The sequence below is a fragment of the Hemicordylus capensis genome, chromosome 2 (genome assembly GCF_027244095.1).
Source record: "Hemicordylus capensis ecotype Gifberg chromosome 2, rHemCap1.1.pri, whole genome shotgun sequence".
NCBI lineage: Eukaryota > Metazoa > Chordata > Lepidosauria > Squamata > Cordylidae > Hemicordylus > Hemicordylus capensis.
In genome coordinates this window covers 242,405,695-242,427,118 of record NC_069658.1, presented here as the reverse complement: position 1 = coordinate 242,427,118, position 21,424 = coordinate 242,405,695, and the positions used below count along the sequence as shown (strand labels likewise).

The 21,424-nt window shown below is 45.4% G+C and overlaps 1 protein-coding gene across 1 annotated transcript; it reads right to left on the bottom strand.

The window, feature by feature from the left end:
- Positions 1–1,041: 1,041 nt before the first annotated feature.
- LOC128347497 (zinc finger protein ZFP2-like) lies at positions 1,042–20,926 on the bottom strand. Its single transcript, XM_053302342.1, has 7 exons — positions 20,804–20,926; positions 15,834–15,919; positions 14,191–14,317; positions 12,915–12,985; positions 7,439–7,565; positions 5,506–5,601; positions 1,042–2,348 (listed from the first exon to the last, which is right to left on the bottom strand). The coding sequence occupies exons 1-7, from the start codon at positions 20,808–20,810 to the stop codon at positions 1,045–1,047; spliced, it is 1,818 nt and encodes a 605-aa protein (XP_053158317.1). The 5' UTR covers positions 20,811–20,926; the 3' UTR covers positions 1,042–1,044.
- Between the last annotated feature and the right edge of the window lie 498 nt (positions 20,927–21,424).

Below are 21,424 nucleotides of genomic sequence, written 5' to 3'. Positions count from 1 at the left end.
CCAACCTGGCTGCCACATTTTGGACCAACTGAAGTTTCCGGACTACGTACAAAGGCAGCCCCAAGTAGAGCGCATTACAGAAGTCCAGTCTGGAGGTTACCAACAAGTGTACCACTGTTTTGAGGTCATTGATATCGAGAAACGGGCGCAGCTGGCGTACCAGCTGGAGCTGATAGAAAGCACCCCTGGCCTGAGAAACCAAGGAGAGACGTTGATCCAGAAGTACTCCCAGACTGCGAACCTGTTCCTTTTGGGGAAGTGTGACCCCATCTAAAATAGGCAGATCAAAATCGTCTCTAGAGTTCCGACCCCGCACAATAAGTACCTCCGTCTTATCTGGATTCAGCTTCAGTTTATTCTCCCTCATCCAGCCCATTCCTGCTTCCAGGCAGGAATTTAGGGAGGATATGCCAACTCCTGAAGAAGTTGACATGGAGAAGTAGATCTGGGTGTCATCAGCATACTGGTAACACCCAGCTCCAAATCCCCTGATGATCTCTCCCAGCGGTTTCATGTAGATGTTAAAAAGCATTGGAGAGAGTATGGAGCCTTGAGGGACACCATACTTAAGCTCAGATTTTGAAGAGCAACAATCTCCAATCGACACCATCTGGAATCTGTCCGAGAGGTAGGAGCGGAACCACTGTAAAACAGTGCCTCCCACCCCCAACCCCCTTAGACGTTCCAGAAGGATACTATGGTCGATAGTATCGAAAGTCGCCGAGAGATCCAAGAGGACCAACAGAGTCACACTTCCTCTGTCCATTGCCAATTGGAGATCATCCATCAGGCCGACCAAGGCAGTCTCTACCCCATAGCCCGCCCGAAAACCAGTTTGAAATGGGTCTAGATAATCAGTTTCCTCCAAGACCGCCTGGAGCGGTCTTGGATATTAATGGTCTTATACTAATATCCTGGGATATTAATGGTCTTCAGAGCTGTGCCTGTTGCATCCACAAGCTCCCTACTCTTTGAAATTCTCCCTCGTTTTTAGAAATAAGATGAGGCTAGTGCTGACTGAAGCCCTTTCCACACTCCAAGGACTTATATCTGGTGTTCTGTATGTGTCCTTTGATGTGCAGTAAGGTGTGTGCTGTAGTTGAACCTTTTCCCACATTCTGAGCATTCATATGGTTTCTCCCCTGTATGGATTCTTCTATGTGCAGTAAGGCTTGTGCTCCGATTGAAGCTCTTTCCACACTCTGAGCATGTATGAGTTTTCTCCCCTGTGTGGATCCTTCGGTGGGAAGTGAGGGCTGTCCTGTAAGAGAAGCTCTTCCCACATTCTGAACATCTAAATGGTTTCTCCCCTGTGTGGCTTCTTTGATGTGAACTGAGGCTTGTGCTCAAACTGAAGCTCTCTCCACACTCCAAGCATTTATATGGTTTCTCCCCTGTGTGGATTCTTTTATGTGCAGTTAGGGTTGTACTCTGTTTGAAACTCTTTCCACACTCTGAGCATTTATATGGTTTCACTGTTGTGTGGGTTCTTTGATGTCCAGCTAAAGTTGAGCTCTGAGTGAAACTCTTTCCACACTCTGAGCATTTATATGGTTTCTCCCCTGTGTGAATTCTTTGGTGTACTATTAAGATTGGCATATTAGCAAAGCTCTTTCCACACTCAAAGCAATCATATGGTTTGTTCTCTGTGTGAGTTTTTTTATGTACAGTCAGCTCTGAATTGTATGTGAAGGATTCCTCACACTCCAAACATTTATATGGTTTCTCCCCTGTATGGATTCTTTGATGTACATCAAGGTTTACCCATTCTCTAAAACTCTTTCCGCACTCCAAGCATTTGTATGGAATCACTATTTTGTGAGTTTTTTCATGGCATGTTTTTTCATGGCGAATAAGGCTGCCTTTCCAGCTATAGCTCTTTCCACACTGCAGGCATTTGTACAGTTTTCCCTCTGTGTGTCTATTTTGATGTGCAGCAGAAGTTGTCCTCTCTCTAGAACTCTTTCCACACTCCAAGAATTTACATGGTTCAACTGCTTTGTGGGTTTTTTCATGGCATGTAAGGCTTCCTCTACGACTGAAGCTCTTTCCACGTTCCAGGCATTTGTAAGGTTCTTCTCCTGTGTCAAACTTGCAATGTGTATCAATGTCTGATTTATAAAGCACTGCTTTCCTACCCAAAGGGCTTTCCCTCCTTCTCTTTGTGCGATTTCCCTTTAGGATTGGGATTTCACGGAAATTCCTGTGCTGCAAAGTGGATCTCTCCCCCCAGTTTTTGGCTTGGTTTCCCTCTTGCTTCTTTGATCTCCACTGACTCTCAAAGATCTCTTCCTCCATTTCGTGCCTGATGGTATCCAAAGACTTTGGACATGGCTCTGAAGCATCTCCTGGAATGAGAGAGAGAATCCTAATTAGGAGTGCAGTTGAATAACTGAGCTTCTAGCCCAGGCTCAACAACCTTTCAGAAGTAGTATGCCAAGTCTTCAGGGGCAGCTTGAGGCCAAGTCATGGTGCTGCCCCCTACATCACTGGCCACACTCCCAGTTGCTGGACTCACCACCAGAATGGAAGCCACACCCAATTGCTACCTCTCTTCTTCCTGACATCATTCGTCACAGTTCTGTAGCAAGCATTAAGGCTGGCTTGTCACTCTGTCCTTCAACAAGCTTTTGTGCTTTGTCCCATGCATTTCAGGAGCAGGCAAAGCACAGAGGTTAGTTGCTGAGAGAGAGAGAGATAGAGAGTGAGAGAGAGAGAGAGCGCGAGAAAGAGCACACAAGATCAGCTGCTATGATACTTGCCGCCTGTCTCTGGCTGGCATGTTGCTGCTTGCTGTAGGAAGCAGCAGGCCTTCAGGATTGGTGGCAGAGGCCATTCTGGCTATGCTGGGTGGCTGGCCTCTCTGACACATGCACACACTTTTTTCAGAGTGTGAATGAGAGAGAGAGAGGCAGAGGGAGAGAGAGAGAGAGAGGCAGAGGGAGAGACAGACAGACAGACAGAGGCAGAGGGAGGGAGACAGACAGACAGAGAGAGGCAGAGGCAGAGGGAGGGAGACAGAGAGAGAGAGAGAGGCAGAGGCAGAGAGGCAGAGAGAGGGAGGGAGAGGGAGGCAGAGAGAGAGGGAGGGAGAGGGAGGCAGAGAGAGAGGGAGGGAGAGGGAGGCAGAGAGAGAGGGAGGGAGAGGGAGGCAGAGAGAGAGGGAGGGAGAGGGAGGGGAGAGGGGGGAGGCAGAGAGAGGGGAGAGGGGGGAGGCAGATAGAGAGGGGGGAGGCAGAGAGAGAGAGTCCTACTACTCCTACTCAGGTGGAAGAGGAATGCTGCAAGTCCATCAAACAGAAGAGGAGGAGAAAAGAGGCCTTGAAGAATATATAAAGGACAGTGAAGAAGATGCACTTCACTGCATCTTCAATAACAAGAAACTATTCAACACCAATGAAACAAAGCAGGCCTACAAGAAAGAACAAGTCAAGAACTGAGCAGAAAAATGGAAAAATAAGCCACTGCATGGTCAATATTTGCACAATATAAGCGGAAAATCAGATATCACCAAGACCTGGCAATGGCTTAAGAATGGCAACTTGAAGAAAGAAACAGAGGGTTTAATACTGGCTGCACAAGAACAGCCACTATGAACAAATGCAATAAGAGCCAAAGTCGAAAAATCCACAACAAACAGCAAGTGCCGCCTTTGTAAAGAAGCAGATGAAACAGTGGACCACCTAATCAGCTGTTGTAAAAAGATCGCACAGACTGACTACAAACAAAGGCATGACAAGGTAGCAGGGATGATACACTGGAACATCTGCAAAAAATACAAGCTACCTGTAGCCAAAAATTGGTGGGACCATAAAATTGAAAAGGATGTAGAAAATGAAGATGCAGAAATATTATGGGACTTCTGACTACAAACAGACAAACATCTGTCACACAATAGACTAGATATAACTGTAGTCGAGAAGAAAGAAAAACAAGTCAAAATAATCGACATAGCAATACCAGGGGATAGCAGAATAGAAGAAAAGGAAATAGAAAAAATCACCAAATACAAAGATCTACAAATTGAAATTGAAAGGCTGTGGCAGAAAAAGACCCAAATAATCCCAGTGGTAACTGGCGCCCTGGGTGCAGTTCCAAAAGACCTTGAAGAGCACCTCAACACCATAGGGGCCACAGAAATCACCATCGGCCAATTACAAAAAGCAGCTTTACTGGGAACAGCCTATATTCTGCAACGATATCTATAACAACTGACAATAAAATTCAGCCATCCCAGGTCCTTGGGAAGGACTTGATGTCTGGATAAAACAAATCAGTCAATAACACCTGTCTGACTGTGTAAACAAGAAATAATAATAAAAAATACTGGGTTGAAACATCAAGGAAGCAGATTGAAGCTAGACATTAGGCTCAACCTGCCTTGCGCAGTGGTGGCTCTCCTTTGCTGCAGGTTTTCAAACAGAGGCTGGAGAGGCCGCTGCCAGGGATCCTGAAGCATCTTCCTGCACTGAGCAGAGGGTGGGACTAGAAGACCTCAAAGGTCCTTCCCAACTCTAAAATTCTATGATTCTAGAGTGTTCTTGGGGTTCAGTCTTGGTCCTAAATAAAGAACAAAGGACTGAGACCTGGAGCGGAGGCACAAGACGAGTGCTTGCCTATTTTGTGGGGGGTGGGGGCAAGAAGCAAGCTGTGAAAAAGCAATGCTAGAAAAAAGGATGGGGAAAATTTTTTATGAAGGAAGACTGGGTTCTCTAATTGCATATTAGGTGGTGGAGGACTTAAGGTGGAGGTGGTGGTGGAGGAAGTGGTGGTAGGACTTAATTTCTGAAGAGAGGCATTGGCGATTGGTCACGTCTGCAAGTCAGGATCCTGAATCGTAAGCGCAGCAATTGGAGTGACTATGCTATGGTTGTTTGGTAGCAAAGAAACATGACATTTCCCAGATGCCCCTGCACGTCCTCCCAACATCTCCATCAGTGGCTCCCAGAATCCCCTTCGCTTCCTCCAGTTCCACTGAAAAGCTCCTCCCCTGCCAGAAACAGAACCTGCTCCGCCCAGCATCAGAGAGCTGCTACAAATTCTTCAGCATGGGAACATCTATCTAATGCACAGCCCTAGGAATTACCAGCTCTTCGTATTTTGCTTGGAAACATATCAGAGCAAGCATTATAGAGTTACAAGTCAAATGGTACCTATTAGCCTACATGTTGGCTGCCAGGCTGCACTTATGTCTAACAAGCCACAGAGAAAGATGGCCTGGGGTTTTGGAGGTGAGTGCTGTCAACATGCTTGAGATTTCACTAAGGAACTAGAAGAGATGAACCTGTGGCTGAGTGCATAATGCTAAGTAGGCCCAAGCTGAATCCAGACAAGACTGGATCCAGATCCATAAAAAACTCAGAGGAAGAAGATGCTGTGAGGTGTCAATGTGGACATAGTCTCTCAGCTTGATGGATGATGTCTGTCCTAGATGAGATTAAACACATCCCAAAGAATCCACCAGCCTTCCCAGGAAACCACTCAATTCCCAGACCCACCACATACCTAAACAGCTACCTGGCAATCCCTCTGCTCCTTCTGAGTCTGGAACAAATGGATCTTCCCTGTCTTCCAGGCAGGAGATGAGGTCCGGTTTGGGAACTTGTCGGGAGGAAACAAAACAGACATGTTACTTCTGATTATTTATGATTTATGTTTCTTTGCACAGTAAGCCACTTTGAGAACTTCTATTGAAAAGTGGTGTATTTATTTATATATTCATTCAGTCATTCGATTTATTTATTTTATCCATTCGATAATAGGGATGTGCACGAACTGGTTCGGAGGTCCTTTTCTGGACCTCTGAACCGGTTCGGCGGCCAGCAGCAGGGGGAGTTATCTTGAAGGAGCACGGAGGGTGTCCTTATCCCCCACCTGTGTTTCCCTCGCCAGTGCTCTCACCAAAGTTGCTGGTGCGGGGTGGCAGCGTACCTCCTTGCCGCCCCGGTCAGCGTCAAACCGGAAGTGCCCGATGCACATGCGCATTAAGCACTTCCAGTTTGATGCTGACTGGGGTGACAAGGAGGTATGCTGCCACCCCACGTCCGTGATTTTGGCGAGAGCACCAGCAGGGAAAACACAGGGGGCGGGGGGAGAACATGGGGGGTGGGTGGGAGATGGACGCCAGAGAGTTTGCACATCCCTAGTATATAGTTGTTCATAGTAATCACAAATTACATAGCCTTTCCTAAGCAACCTGGATCTGTGCTCCCTTCACCCAAACCTGAAAGGCAAGATGAGGAGAGCCAGCGTGGTGTAGTGGTTAGAGTGCTGGACTAGGACCAGGGAGACCTGAGTTCAAATCCCCATTCAGCCATAAAACTAGCTGGCTGACTCTGGGCCAGTCACTTCTCTCTCAGCCTAACCTACTTCACAGGGTTGTTGTGAGGAGAAACACAAGTATGTAGTACACCGCTCTGGGGTCCTTGGAGGAAGAGCGGGATATAAATGTAAAAATAACAATAACAATAACAAATTCCTTTCATTTCTGCATTCAGGTACATAAACAAACAGCTTCTGTCTCGTATTTCAGAGGACAAACCCACTGCTCATGAAACTTGGATTGAAACCAGGCTTCTTTCTCTCATCTACACCTCCGCATGTAGAAAGGAAGTCCCATTCAGGAGACTAGTCCTCCTTCTCCTCCCCCCATCTGTAAAGAGGCTGGGAATTCTGACTAGGTGGGCAAAAAAGAATGTGGGGGGGTGGTGGTGGTGGTGAGGCTAGGTGTAGAGGGGTTCTACTGTCCTTAGGACAGCTTTCACAGAAGCAAATGCTTAGTCCACACCGATTCAGAATATTATCCTTACCTTATTCAGGTAACTTTATTTGGAATAAACAGGAGCCTTATTCAGACCTTATTCACAATCAACAGGAGCATACTCTATTATTAACAGCTGCCCCACTAGAGGCTCCCCTGAGGAAGCAAAACTGGCTGAAGAGACGAAAGTCCAAATTATTATTACTATTATTACATTTATATCCTGCTCTTCCTCCAAGGAGCCCAGAGCGGTGTACTACATACTTGTGTTTCTCCTCACAACAACCCTGTGAAGTAGGTTAGGCTGAGAGAGAAGTGACTGGCCCAGAGTCACCCAGCTAGTATCATGGCTGAATGGGGATTTGAACTCGGCTCTCTCCGGTCCTAGTCCAGCACTCTAACCACTACACCACACTGGCTCCCTTCAGCCATGAATCCCCTTCAGCCGTGAAATTCACTGGGTGGTTCTGGGCTGGTCATTTTTCTCTCAACCTAACCTAAGCTCACAGAGTGGTTGTGAAGCTAAACCACCATGCAGACCACTCTGGGCTCCATGCAAAGAAGAAGATCTGTTTTAACATCTAGAACGCCCCTGCACATCTGCATTCTAGAACGCCCCTTCCTTTGACCCCAGTGGTAATACAAGTACTAATCAATCCAAAGCAACAGCACTCTTACCCAGAGAGGCCATGTTCTTATAATTCAACAGCATGACTTCCGTGTATAAAAGTATTTGGCCCACATCCAGCAAAACCCACTCTTCCTCGGTGAAATGCACAAACACATCATCAAAGGTCATGATTCTCTGAAAGAGGAAAATATTTTTTTCTAGAAATAATTCTTAACAGAAAGAGCAGTTCGACCACAGAACCATGGTGGGCTCTCTCTTGTTGGAAGGTAGAGGAGAGACAACCTTTGGTAGCTTGTTCACCTGCTTCAAGCAGAAGCTGAACAATCACCTGTTGGGGTTGTTCTAGCTTTCCCACAAAAGGAGGATTGGACTAGATCAGGGATTCTCAACATTGGGTCCCCAGATGTTTTTGGACTTCAACTCCCATAATCCCCAACTAAATGCCAGTGGGACTGGGGATTATGGGAGTTGAAGTCCAAAAACAGCTGGGAACCCAACGTTGAGAATCCCTGGACTAGATGACCTTCAAGGACTCTCCTATTCTACAAATTCTCACACAGCTGCTCACTGTCTGAAGGTGGGGTGAGTATTTTCTGGCAAGACTCAAAGCCACATGGGAAGTTGGCATCTGCTTGATCAAGAACAAGTAGGGACCTGCAACAAAATGTTGTATCTCCCTGGCGTGCGTGTGTTACCTGACCCGTGTGTGAGCATGGTGAGTTTTAGGCCCCCTCGGAAGCCCCTGCTAATTGAGCAAAGAGGCACCTTTTAAAGTGGCAATTCTCTTTATTTAGCAGGGGGAGAGCAACTGGCCCTATCCAGCCCCAGCACAGCATCCCTCCAGCGGCTGTTGGTGACTTATGTTTCTTTTTTTAGTCCTTTGGGGACAGGGAGCCATTTTATTTATATGCTATCGATCGATCGACCTATGTAAACTGCTTTGGGAACTTTTGTTGAACAGTGGTATATAGATATTTGTAGTAGTTGTAGTAGAAGCAGACGTGGCTGTGACTGTCTTGAGGGAATCTTTAATCTGGGTAATTTCCCACTCTTGTTCAAGCCCTCCTTCCCCCTCCTGCCATTGAGTTCCATTAGCTCTGCCCACCTGGTTGTCTGTTAACTGTTAATTCACAAACATTCTGCTCAACTGAGTTACACTGGGTCGGTGTTTTGCCCCCTCAGGTTCCACCCCCTTCAGATTTGTGTGAAACCAACCTATCTGTGGGTTACCCCAAATCTGCTGCTACCTCCCTCTTGTTGGCAGGTGCTCTGGTTACGCATCCATATGGAACTTAATATTTATTATGGATCCATTAAACTTAAATATTAAATATTTAAACTTAAAACTTTAAACTTAAATATTAAACTTAATATTTATTACACATCCATAGGGAACTTAATATTTTCAGCTCTTTTGAAAATAGTTATAAGATTTAAAGCATTCATTTATATAGCATTAATCTATTAGCACATTCACGAGTGGGGAAATGACTTGCCTAGTGAGCAAGAGGTTGCTGGTTCGAATCCTTGCTTGTATGTTTCCCAGAATATGGGAAACACTTATATCAGGCAGCAGCAATATAGGAAGGTGCTGAAAGGCATCATCTCATACTGATGATTGTTGTAATGTAAAAAGTAATGTAAATTAATGCAAATTGTTGTAATGTTTTGACTTTTGATATGTCATTTATTTTGTTTTAACTACTGTTTTAAGTTTTTTGTTGTTATTTGTTTTAACTAAAGTTTTAACTTTTTGTTTGCTTGTTGTGAGACGTGAGTTTTGGGGCGGTACAGAAGTGTGTTAAATAAATAAAATAAAAATAAAATAAATACTGTGCGGGAGATGGCAGTGGTAACCCCCTCCTGTATTCTACCAAAGAAAACCACATGGCTCTGTGGTCTCCAGGATTCGACACTGACTCGAGGGCACAACTTTACTTTACGTTCACAAAAACATAGAGCATTATGCCAGTTGCAAAAGCACAGGGTAGCCACAAAAATACATTTCACTGCTGCTTCCTAAGGCTGTCAAGAAATCGGGTGAGAATAAACTTTTTGATTTTTATTATTTGTCTGTGTGTCTTCTTGGATTTCAAAAGGGCAGAAATCAGCCAAAGATGGGGCAGAGGGGAGAATGTGGGCCTTCTGAATTCCTCTTCCATTGGGAGAAGGGAATGTTGATATATTAAAAGCTTACAAGCTTCTCTCTGAAGCTGTAAAGAATCTGGTGCCAGAGCTGACAGAGGCCCCTTCTGCCCAATGCAAGTGGACTGAACACTGTGGTAATCCTGACTCCTGGTCCTGGATACCTGGAAGTTGTGTATTTTTCCCACCTCTTGTTTACAAAACTTCTGTCATCTAGAGCTAGGAATATTTGGAAATATACAGACCTCTTGAGGAAGAAACATTACCAAAAAGACTTTGTAAACCAAGGTGTAATTTTAGTCCAAGGTGTGTTAAGGTGGTGGCTTGACTGATAAGGATCCATCTTAGGTAGCCCGGGTCAAGAACTGACAATTCTGAAGGCGAGTTCACATCTAATGCAGAACCTACTTGCAAAGTCGATAACCAACTTGCCTGCAACTGTCGGAACCTATGCCAAGGCAGAAAGCCGAGGTTCATTTGGCACCTCAAACCAAGATGCATAACCAAGATTTGAAGCTGGCTTGCCAAACCAAGTTGGCTTGCTTAGTGCTTACAAGTGTGGACACTGGAGACTTCGCTTGAAAACCAAATTTGCAAGTATGCATAACAAACAGACCTCAGTCTGGACACAGGCAAATGCCAACACAGAACCCCTGGAGGAGCAACAGATTCAAGAGACAAGGTTTTTGAAACAAAGAAAGAAAGCTATTGATAAAGCAGCATGGTGATATGTTTGATAACCTTGATAACCTTGCAGTTGCAAAGTGAGTGAAAACAGCTGTCCTGGGACTAGATAAGGAGAGATGGGGAGTGAAGGCTGAGGGGTGTTGGAATGTGGACGTAAAAAGGCGAAAGAGAACAAATAATGGAGAGGGGAAAACAGATTATATCTTCTGTTCCATGCATAATGCCTAAAGGGATGGCCTTCCCACAGGAGATAAGAGGCTGTCTGCAAACATCTCACTCCTGCCAATGCTATCAGATGACCCCCTGATGTGGTGCCCTGTAGAGAAGTTGTTCTTGATTTCAAGGAAGGAACACTTGATAATATAAAAACACAATGCACAGTCAGGAGATCAACCGACTGGCTAATTCACTGGCAGCCCTTGCTTCACACAAGGGGGATGAAGTTGTATCTCAGTGGTAGAGAATCTGCTTTCCCTGCAGAAGGTCCCAGATTCAATTCCTGGCTTCTACAGACAGGCACTGCTGGAAAAGATTCTGCCTGAAACTTTGGAGGGCTGCTTCCTGACAGTGTAGAAAGCATTGAGCCAGATGGGCAACAGGTTACATAGGAACATAAGAAACTAACTTGTTATGTCAGATAATTGGTCCATGTAGCTCAGTTCTAGGGATGTGCATGAAACGGATTTTGTGTTTCGTTTCGAGCTTGAAAACGAAACACAAATGGCCAAAGCATTTCTTCAAAACAGTGGTCGACCCAGCTGTTTCGACGAAAGTAACCTCAAAACTTTTTGAGTGTTTCAGACATAGGGAGCAATGGGGAACTTGAAACACCCCATTGCTCCCCATGGGTAGCTCCTAGGGACAAAGTGGGTTATGTGGTAGGGCATGATGGGTGCTACCTACCTACCACCCAACCCACAAAATAAGTGGGCAAGCAGGCAGTTCTTAACAAATGTTTAACCTTTCCCCCAAACCCCATAGGAACCTAACCTTCATTAACCCTCCCAACACAGAACACACATTTCAAACACAGTCCAAAAATGGCCAAAAAAGCATCACTGGCCCAGAATCCACCTGCCGGCCACAGTGCCTGTGCTGCAGTAAAATCACTAGCACAAGTTGCCTTCTCACACACAGTTATGTCTCCTAACTTCCTAGCTTTGCAACTGCTGCCACAGCAGCACCCTCAGCAGCAAGCAGAGCCATAAGCTCAACTAGAGCAACTTCAGCCACATTTTGACTGAGTACACCTTGCAATGAAGATTGCAGAGAGCAGAGCAGTGAGTGAAGCACAAGTTAGTCTCAAGGCCAGACAGGGGGCTCATCACCAAGAAATATCACACACACACACACAGAGAGCTGCCGCCACTGTCTTGACACAACACTAACACACAAACAAAACAAACCACAACTAAAGAAAGGCAGACACCCAAGTTCTGCCTTTTGTCAGTCTGAGATCCAGCAAAACCAGATAGTTATAGCAGAAGTAGCACAGCATATTGTACTCATTGCTTAGAAAAATCACAAAGTCAAATCTTCCATCCTGATGAATCCTCTTTAAGAGAGGCATACTATAAGGGCTCTCTCTGCCTCCCAGTCCCTATACATTTTGAAACTCCCTCCTTTTGTGTTCCCCCTCCCTCCCAGCCAATGGGGGCACAATTGCCCATGACAACACTTGATTTTTATAACAAGCCAACCAACAAGCAAGGAGATCACAAGCCAATCGGAACCCAGTGCCAGAAAACCAATCAGCAAAGAGGAAACATGCCTCCAAAATGGCGCTTGAAACTACTCAAAATGGGGCTGTTTAGCTCTGAGCGTGAAACAGGCCCTTTGTTTAAAGGGTGTTTTATTTTGAGTGCAAAACACTCAAAACAGAGCATTTCAAGTCAAAATGTTCTGCATGCACATCCCTACTCAGTACTGTGCACAATGACTGGTAGCTGCTCTCCAAGATTTTAGGCAGGAGTTTCTCCCAGCCCTACCTGGAGATGTCACCTGTTGTGGACTACAATTCCCAGCATCCCCAGCTGCAATGGCCTTTGGCTGGGGATGCTGAGAGTTGTAGTCAACAACATTTGGCATTCCCTGTTACAAGGAACGCTGGTCCTTAGTTCAGCCCCCGACATCTCCAGGCAGACTTGGGAAAGATTCCTGCCCGAAACCTTGGAGAGCTGCTGCCAGTCAATGTGGACAGAACTGAGCTAGGTGGACCAAGGGTCGGACTTGGTACAAGGCCACTTCCTATGTTCCTATATTCCACCTATATGCAAGGGAGCAACAGCAAGATAAAGGGCATGCCCTCAGCTCTTGGCCTGTGGGCTTCTCAGAGGCATCTGGTGGGCCACTGTATGAAGCAAGATGCTGGACTGGATGGGCCTTGGGCCTAATCCAACAGGGCTGCTCTTATGTCATGTCCACAGCAGCCTTCCCTCTAACAAGGAATTCCAGATGTTGTTGACTACAACTCCCAGCATCCCTAGCTGCAACAGCCTTTGGCTGGGAGTTATGGGAGTTGTCAAAAACATCCAGGATTCCCGGTTAGAGGGAACACTGGTCCACAGCCTTTGAGTGGGAGACTTTAATATCTTTCCACCAAAGGAAAGAAATGTTCTTTCAAGCCCCACAACGCAAGAGGCAGCATCCCAGCTCTTCCATTACACATTTCCCTAATGACCCATCCCCTACCTTCATAGTTGCTGTTTCCATTCCACTTCTTCCTTGAGATGATCTAAAATGCAACACTGCCATGCTGCCACCTGTAAGGAAAACCAAGGTGATGCAAAGACTCCTATACATTTGGTATTTCACTTCCCTGAGCAAATTTCCTCAGTCTGCATATGTGTTTTAAAGGCACTGATGATTCCCAGTCAAGAATAGCCACATGGGGCAGGCCCCATACATCTTCTTTCTTTTTTTGGCTCTATCTCAGATTTTGTTTGCAGTTGCCATATCAGAATTCCGAGGTAAGTGATTCTCTACAGAGAATCTATGGAAATCCTATGAGGAAATATGACTTGCTTTTGTTTGTTCAAGACCCGCTAACTAATTCCACTGGATGATGCCCATTCTACAGTTTTGAAAGAGGTAGAATAATTTATTTTGATGCAGTCTCTCAACATGATTCACACTTCTAAAAGTCTCTTGAGATGTGGGGACCAGAAGTACATATAAAATTCCAGATGTGAGTGTGGTGCAAACATTAGGCTCTGCTTAAATCTCAGGGACAGTCAAACCCTCACCTAAGATAGATACCAAGCCCACACAGGCATACCAAATATTTATATTCCTTTTGGTTATATGTGCAATATACTTACCAATTCTAGCACTGAATTTGCCTTTTTCACTACTGCAGACTACTGAACTTATATTTTAAAAATAAAGAGGACTTATTGTTTAAAATAAGCTAACTTGGCAAAGAGGTACCTTTTAATGTGGTGATTCTCTTTTATTTAGCAGGGACAGAGTAACTAGCCCCATCCACCCTAGTACAGTACCTCCAGTGACTGTTGCTGGTGTCTATCTTATGTTTGTTTTTAGATTGCGAGCCCTTTGGGGACAGGAGTCCATCTTATTTATTTATTATTTCTCTGTGTAAACTGCCCTGAGCCATTTTTGGAAGGGCAATATAGAAATCAAATAAGTAAATAAACAAAACAAAACAAAAACAAAAGCTGATCCTTTCCAAGAAATACACAGTTCAAAGCACAACCAACTACAGTTTCCTCTCCTTCAGTCCGAGTGCCTTTTCTGGCAGCCAACTTCCAACTGTCTCTACAACTCCTCCTGTCAATCTGGCAACAGTTGCCATGCTTTAACTCAGGGGTTCCCAACTGGTGGAACTCCAGATGTTGCTGAACTACAACTCCCATCAGTAAATGATGTACCCATTTATTTCAGTGACAAATAACCAGAACAGATCAACGTTTTAATATCTAGCAACCCAGAGCTAGGGTATCCTTACCCAGAAAGGCCACAATGCTATAATTCTCCAGCATGACTTCCTTGTACAAAGCTCTTTGGTCTGGATCCAGCAGATCCCATTCCCCTTTGGTGAAATACAGAGCCACCTCCTCAAAGGACACTGACTCCTGAATAAAGAAAACAATCACTCATCACCATAGGTTCCTCACAATCCTGAAAGGGTGTTTTTTTCCTGTAAGACCCAAAGGATTATTATTTATCTAGTTGACTTTCAAAGAAAAGCAGACTTGTACAGATGCCCTCAGGGTCAACTCTTGGTCAATTATAGACAAAGAAATAGCAGACCCACTGCCAAAAATATTCATGGGAATTGCCCTCCAGCTCTCCTGACTGCAACCCAGCAGTGGACAACATGGCCAGCAGAAGCAGCCAGGGCTGCTCATCTTCAGCCCAGCAGCTGTTTTTTGACTACAACTCCCACAATCCCCAGCCACAATGGCCAATGTGCCCTGGCCAATGGTCAGGGATTGTGGGAGTTGTAGGCCAATATCTGCAGGAGGGCTGAGGTTGAGCAGCCCTGGGAAGTGGGGGAGAGCAGAAGCTTCCTGGAGAAAGTTGCAGGGCATTCGGAGCTGCTTCTAAGGAGTGTGCTGGAATACAGGAAGGTGCCTTATACCGAGTTAGACCACTGGTCTATCTAGCTCAATATTGTCTACACTGACTGGCAGTGGCTCTCCAAAGCTTCAAGCAGGAGCCTCTCCCAGCAGCACCTGGAGATGCTAGGGAGTGAACCTGCTCTACCACTTAGCTATAGCCCCATCTCCTAAGGCAAGCCTGCTCAACAGCCCGCCCGCCCCAGCTGTTTTTGGACTACAACTCCCACAATCCCCAGTCATAGTGGCCAATAGCCAGGGATTATGGGAGTGGTAGGCCAGCATCTGCAGGAGGGCCGAAGTTGAGCAGCCCTGCCTCAAGGGGAATATCTTACAGCAGACAGCACTCACATGTAGTCACCCACCCAAATGCAGACCTTGCCTAGCAAGGGGGCTAATTCATGCTCGTATTATAAGACCAACTCTCCTCCCCTGCTGCTTATTATTTTATTTATCAAATTGGTATGCCCCCCCAAACTTCCATCTCTGGGAAGCTCACAACAGCATAAAAAAGTTAAGACACAGAAATAAAAACCTTACAACAGTTTAAAACCATAATTAAATTAAAAAGCTTGGGTGAAAGGTAGGTCTCTAAAGATTTTTTTAAATTTTTCAGAAATGGGGAGGCTCCCATCTCGGCAGGTAGCAACAGAGAAGGCCCGCCCCACGTAGCCGCCAGACAAGCTAGTTGCAGCTGCAGATGGACCTCTCTGGATGATCTCAATGAGTGATGGGACTCATAGCGACCTTGACTCCTGCAGGGCTAGGGAAGAAAGGGGCCCTGCCTCTTGCTCCTGCCAATGCTATGAGCTGACCCCAGGATGCCCTAGGAAAGGCAGGCTGCGACTGAAGGACATTTCACTCCCTCCCCACATCCCAAGCAAGGAGATCAGAGGAGCTCAGAGTTTTTTGGGCAGGTAGCTGTGCTATCTTGCTGCACCCAACACCACAGTAAGGGAACAGCATCTTTCAAGCACCATTGCAAAGAGGGAGACATCCAAGCAGGCTTCCTTAACAATCCATCCACTACCTGAGAAGACTTCCTCATAGCTGCTTCCAGTTCATTCCAAGCAAAAGACGACACTCCATATTTGGACTCTGATGCCATTCCACTGCCTGTGAAGGAGAGAGTGGTGAAGGGAAGACTTTTGCCTTTCATAAACACTGAGTATTTCACATCCTTGTGTGGGACTCTATTGACTCTAAGCTCTCTAGCTCTGCATGGCCCAACAGCATAGGAACATAGGAAACTGCCATATACTGAGTCAGACCATTGGTCTATCTAGCTCAATATTGTCTTCATAGACTGGCAGCAGCTTCTCCAAGGTTGCAGGCAGGAATCTCTCTCAGCGCTCACATTTCTTAAAAGAGTGTGTGGTAGACAAAAGAGTGTGGCAGGGAGTAAGCAAGCTGTTAGAGTGGCCTGATTTGGAAAAACAGACTTAGGAAGAACTAACCTCGGGTTTGAGCGATAGAACCTCCTTTCAAGGTCCCAGAAAGAAACCTTCAAGGAAACGGGACGGAACGGGTACCCTCATACTAGGGAATTGGAACGTTCCCCTTCTCGTAATCAGGTGAGTAAACCTGTATGTCATTTATGCAATGCTCTTGCATAGGAATAGGGAGGGAAGATGCGACCAAGAGGTTCACGCAGATGAGACAATAAATCTCTTCTGGAAAAGTTTGTATGGTTATGTGCAAAAAGACAAGAGTATCGCTTCTAAACAGCAATGGGACAAATTGTGGAAATGGACGTCGGACGTAACCCCCCCAATTACCTGATGTGCCTTGAAATCCCCCACCCCCGAGTTACAGTACTACCTGCATATACTTCATAACCTTGTGGGTTTCCAGATCCTTGTGTGTAAATCTTTGTAGATATAGCATGTACAAACAACCACTTTGTATATAATTGTGCTTTGGCAACGTACTGTATGCTTTGGTAGTTTGTTGGTTCAATAAAAAAATCTTGTCCTATTAAAAAAAAAATCTTGTCCTATCTTGGAGAAGCCAGGGAGGGAACTTGAAACCTTCTGCTCTTCCCAGAGTGGCTCCATCCCCTGAGGGGAATATCTTGCAGTGCTCACACTTCTAATTTCCCATTCAGATGCAACCAGGGCAGACCCTGCTTAGCTATGGGGACAAGTCATGCTTGCTACCACAAGACCAGCTCTCCTGGCAGCCCCAGGAAAACAGACACAGACACCAGCTGGTTTTATGGAATCAATGAATATGTGTCTTTATTATATTTGATTAAACAGCAAGCTAGCTCCTAATTCACATACACACGCACACACACTCATACTCACCAGCCCCACTTAAAGGTGATCAGTCTTTAAAGGGGTGTTGGGAGAAGCGGGAGGCCTCACTCTGGGTGGTGATACTTCTCAGGGATCTTCTGGTTTCCTGCCTGACTTATAAAGGGATGTTTCCACTTTGGTTGGTACATCAGTAGTCCACTTTCATTTCCGTGATCACAAGATGTACTCATCTTATCTTTTTGTTCTTTTTCCAGTTCTTTCTCCTTTACAATGTCTTTGGCATTTCTCCTCGGTTCTCACCAATTCTTCAGGCCTTTGACATCTTTCCCAACATTGTTCGTGTTCGAGAGGGAGTGGGGCTGGGGCACACTTGATGTTGCTCATTCATGCATTCCTCCATACATACTGTCTGCAAGTACTACCTAAGTTTCTCAGTTTGACAAAATTACATAGCTCATGGGGTTACAGAAATAAGCTGTTACAAAGTAGTATATTGTTCCTTATCTCTAGATCATTATAAACTTGAAGTTCAGCCGAGTATTTTATGCATCACTGCTACTACAAGGCTAGCATAATTCTACACTTGTGCCATTAACCCCTGCTAACTAGGTTTTAAAAAGCACCTTTTAAAGAAGAGGTTCTCGCCTCTTTAGCACAGGGAAGAATAACTGGCCCTATCGAACCCCAGCACAGAATCCCTCCAATAGCTCTTGCTAGTACATATTATTATTTCTTGTTTACACAGTCAGACAGGTGTTATGGACTGGTTTGTTTTATCCAGACATCGAGTCCTTCCCAAGGACCTGGGATGCCAGAATTTTATTGTCAGTTGTTATAGATATCGTCGCAGAATATAGGCTGTTCCCAGTAAAGCTGCTTTTTGTAATTGGCCGATGGTGATTTCTGGGGCCCCTATGGTGTTGAGGTGCTCTTCAAGGTCTTTTGGAACTGCACCCAGGGCGCCAATTACCACTGGGATTATTTTGGTCTTTTTCTGCCACAGCCTTTCAATTTCAATTTGTGGATCTTTGCATTTGGTGATTTTTTCTATTTCTTTTTCTTCTATTCTGCTATCCCCCAGTATTGCTATGTCGATTATTTTCACTTGTTTTCCTTTCTTCTCGGCTACAGTTATATCTGGTGTATTGTGTGGCAGATGTTTGTCTGTTTGTAGTCGGAAGTCCCATAATATTTTTACATCTTCATTTTCTTCAACTTTTTCAATTTTATGGTCCCACCAATTTTTGGCTACAGGTAGCTTGTATTTTTTGCAGATGTTCCAGTGTATCATCCCTGCTACTTTGTCATGCCTTTGTTTGTAATCAGTCTGTGCGATCTTTTTACAACAGCTGATTAGGTGGTCCACGGTTTCATCTGCTTCTTTACAAAGGCGGCACTTGCTGTTTGTGGTGGATTTTTCGACTTTTGCTCTTATTGCATTTGTTGTTGTTGTTGTTATTACATTTATATCCCGCTCTTCCTCCAAGGAGTCCAGAGTGGTGTTCTACATACTTGAGTTTCTCTTTCACAACAACCCTGTGCAGTAGGTTAGGCTGAAAGAGAAGTGACTGGCCCAGAGTCACCCAGCTAGTTTTATGACTGAATGGGGATTTGAACTCGGATCTCCCCGGTCCTAGTCCAGCACTCTAACCACTACACCTACCCTGTGCGGTGTGTGTGTGTGTGTGTGTGTGTGTGTGTGTAGGAGAGGAGAGCTGGTCTTGTGGTAGCAACCATGACTTATCCCCTTAGCTAAGCAGGGTCTGCCCTGGTTGCATATGAATATGAAAATGAATCACACTTGATGTGTGAGCACTGTAAGATATTCCCCTCAGGGGGTGGAACCATTCTGGGAAGAGCAGAAGGTCCCAAGTTCCCTCCCTGGTTTCTCCAAGATAGGGCTGAGAGAGACTCCTGCCTGCAACCTTGGAGAAGCTGCTATCAGTCTGTGAAGACAATACTGAGCTAGGTGGACCAATGGTCTGACTCAGTATACGGCAGCTTCCTATGTCCAGCTTCCTATACAAACACACACGCACACACGCACACACACACACACACACACACACACATCTTCTTCCTCTTTTTCTAAGTAAGCCACTTTGAGAACTTTTTGTTGTTGTTGTTGAAAAGGAGGATATAACCAATATTGTACACTGCCTAGAGACATATATATCAGGTGGTATAAAAACATGATTGATAGATAGATAGATAGATAGATAGATAGATAGATAGATAGCTACCATTTTTTAAAAGGCTGAAATTTGGGACTCTTATGAGCAGAGAACTGGAGTACCTGTAGGAAGTGAGGAACAGACTGGGCGGGTGGGGGGGGGGGCAACATGTAGATATGCTGGTGTTAAAAAGATCTTAAGGAAATAAAACCTAAGGGGCACAGCCTTCCAGAAAAGGATCCCCATGTTGGTCATTGGGATGGAGTGCTCATGAGCTCAGCCAGTTATGAAACAAGTGGGTGGCCAAAGGTAATGGAACTCTGGGGTGGTGGGGAGGAGGGCTTGAACAAAATGAGCAGGAAATTTATTAGCTTGAAGAACACCCCCTCAGGGCTGTCACAAGCCCTTCTGCTTCTGAACGGGAAAAGTATGGAAAACGCTTTTGTCCCCTCACCAGTTTTGTGTTTGAGAGGGGTAGGGTTTGAAAAGGAGCTGGAAATGAGCACCAGCCCGCTCCCTGGAAACAGAAAAGGGGGGGGGGGAGATGTAAATGAAGTAAGAAAGACCCAAGTTAGATCAAACACTCCCGTCTTTGTTACACACCAGGGATCTAGAAGGGCAGAGTGGGTGGGCAGCCCCACACACCCCTTGATTTATATTTTGCCATTCTGCCCTTATTCCCAGACAGTTCCCTTCGCCTGCTCGTCCAGTCACCACAGACTCCTGAATTCTCTCTTCAGAACTCGCTCCCGCAAAGTCCTTCCTGGCCTTCCAAAGATCCACCGTCGCTACACCCCCCACCACTGCCGTTTCAGTACTGATCTTTGATCAAACCCACCCTATAAGTTAGAAAGTTAATCGCGTGCAAGGCAGCGGGCTCTATCTGATGCATATATTCCATGTTTTGGTTTTTTCCAACTGGGGAGCGTGGGCAAAGTTATTTTGCTGTTATTATTGATATCCCTTGGGAATGGCTGGAGTCCAAAGTTTATCCCTCCCAGGCATACCGGAGAATATAAAGAGCCAGCGTGGTGTAGTGGTTAGAGTGCTGGGCTAGGTCCAGGGAGACCCGAGTTCAAATCCCCATTCAGACTCAATACTAGCTGGGTGACTCTGGGCTAGTCACTTCTTTCTCAGCCTAACCTACTTCACAGGGTTGTTGTGAGGAGAAACCTGAGTATGTAGTACACCGCTGTGGGCTCCTTGGAGGAAGAGCGGGATATAAATGTAATACTAATAATAATATTAATATAAAAAGCACCAGTGAATAAGGGAGGGCAGCCTGGGGAGCATCATCAAAGCCCCCCGCCCCCAAGAAGTGGCTTTGCCCTCCATTTCTGTTTCATCAATCTCATATGTGGGGCACAGCCCACCCAAAAATGCACTTTGCCGCTTCTGAGCCCCTCTACCCACCTACCTCTTTTTCTTTTTTGCCAATATATTTCACGCATCTATGATCAGATCACCGGGAAATGCAAGAGAAAAGTGAGGGCGAGATACAGAAAGAGAGTGCAATAATATACATCCAAAAGGCAGAGAGGCTTGCTCGTTTTTCCTGCACTCACCCTCCATAAGCTGCAGCACTTTCGTCCAACTCTTTGCTCCTTCCAGTTTTCTCGCCAGGGAACCCAGCTGAAAAATCCCCCCTCCCTCCAGGTAGTAGGAAATGTCTTTCCCTAGCCTCTGGACCTCTCTTCCTATTGGCCTTTCTAGGAAACCACTTTCCATCAATTTAACCCTTAGATAGACTGAGTCTCACTAAGTCTGTTAAGACCTCAAGAGGTCTGATTTAGCTTTGATTTTAATTGTTTTGTTTTTATATTGATGTAAACCGCCCTGAGCCATTTTTGGAAGGGTGGTATATAAATCAAACCTAAATAAATAAATAAATAAATAAGACATGTTCACATGTCACCTTGCAAAAGACAGAAAAGCCGTGCAGGGAGATTAAAGGGTTTACACCCTAGCTCTCACTCCAAGGTGGAATGGAGAGGGGTTTGTGCAGTTTCCTCCTCCTCAGATCCCCTTATGCTCTAGGAATCTGTATCCCTTAGACTAAGGATTCCCAGCTTTTGGTCCCCAGACGTGGTTGGACTATATCTCCCATCATCCCCAGCCACAATGGCCAAAGGCCTGCCAAAACCCCAAGGGTGGGTTTGATCAAAATGACCCCAAGATCCCTCTCC

Bases quoted from the DNA above. Each gene is read 5' to 3' on its own strand.
- LOC128347497 (XM_053302342.1), bottom strand. The intron at 12,986-14,190 runs GTAAGGATACCC...TTTTCCTTACAG, and splicing joins TAGCATTGTGGCCTTTCTGG to GTGGCAGCATGGCAGTGTTG. The intron at 5,602-7,438 runs GTAAGAGTGCTG...CCTCCCGACAAG, and splicing joins TAAGAACATGGCCTCTCTGG to TTCCCAAACCGGACCTCATC.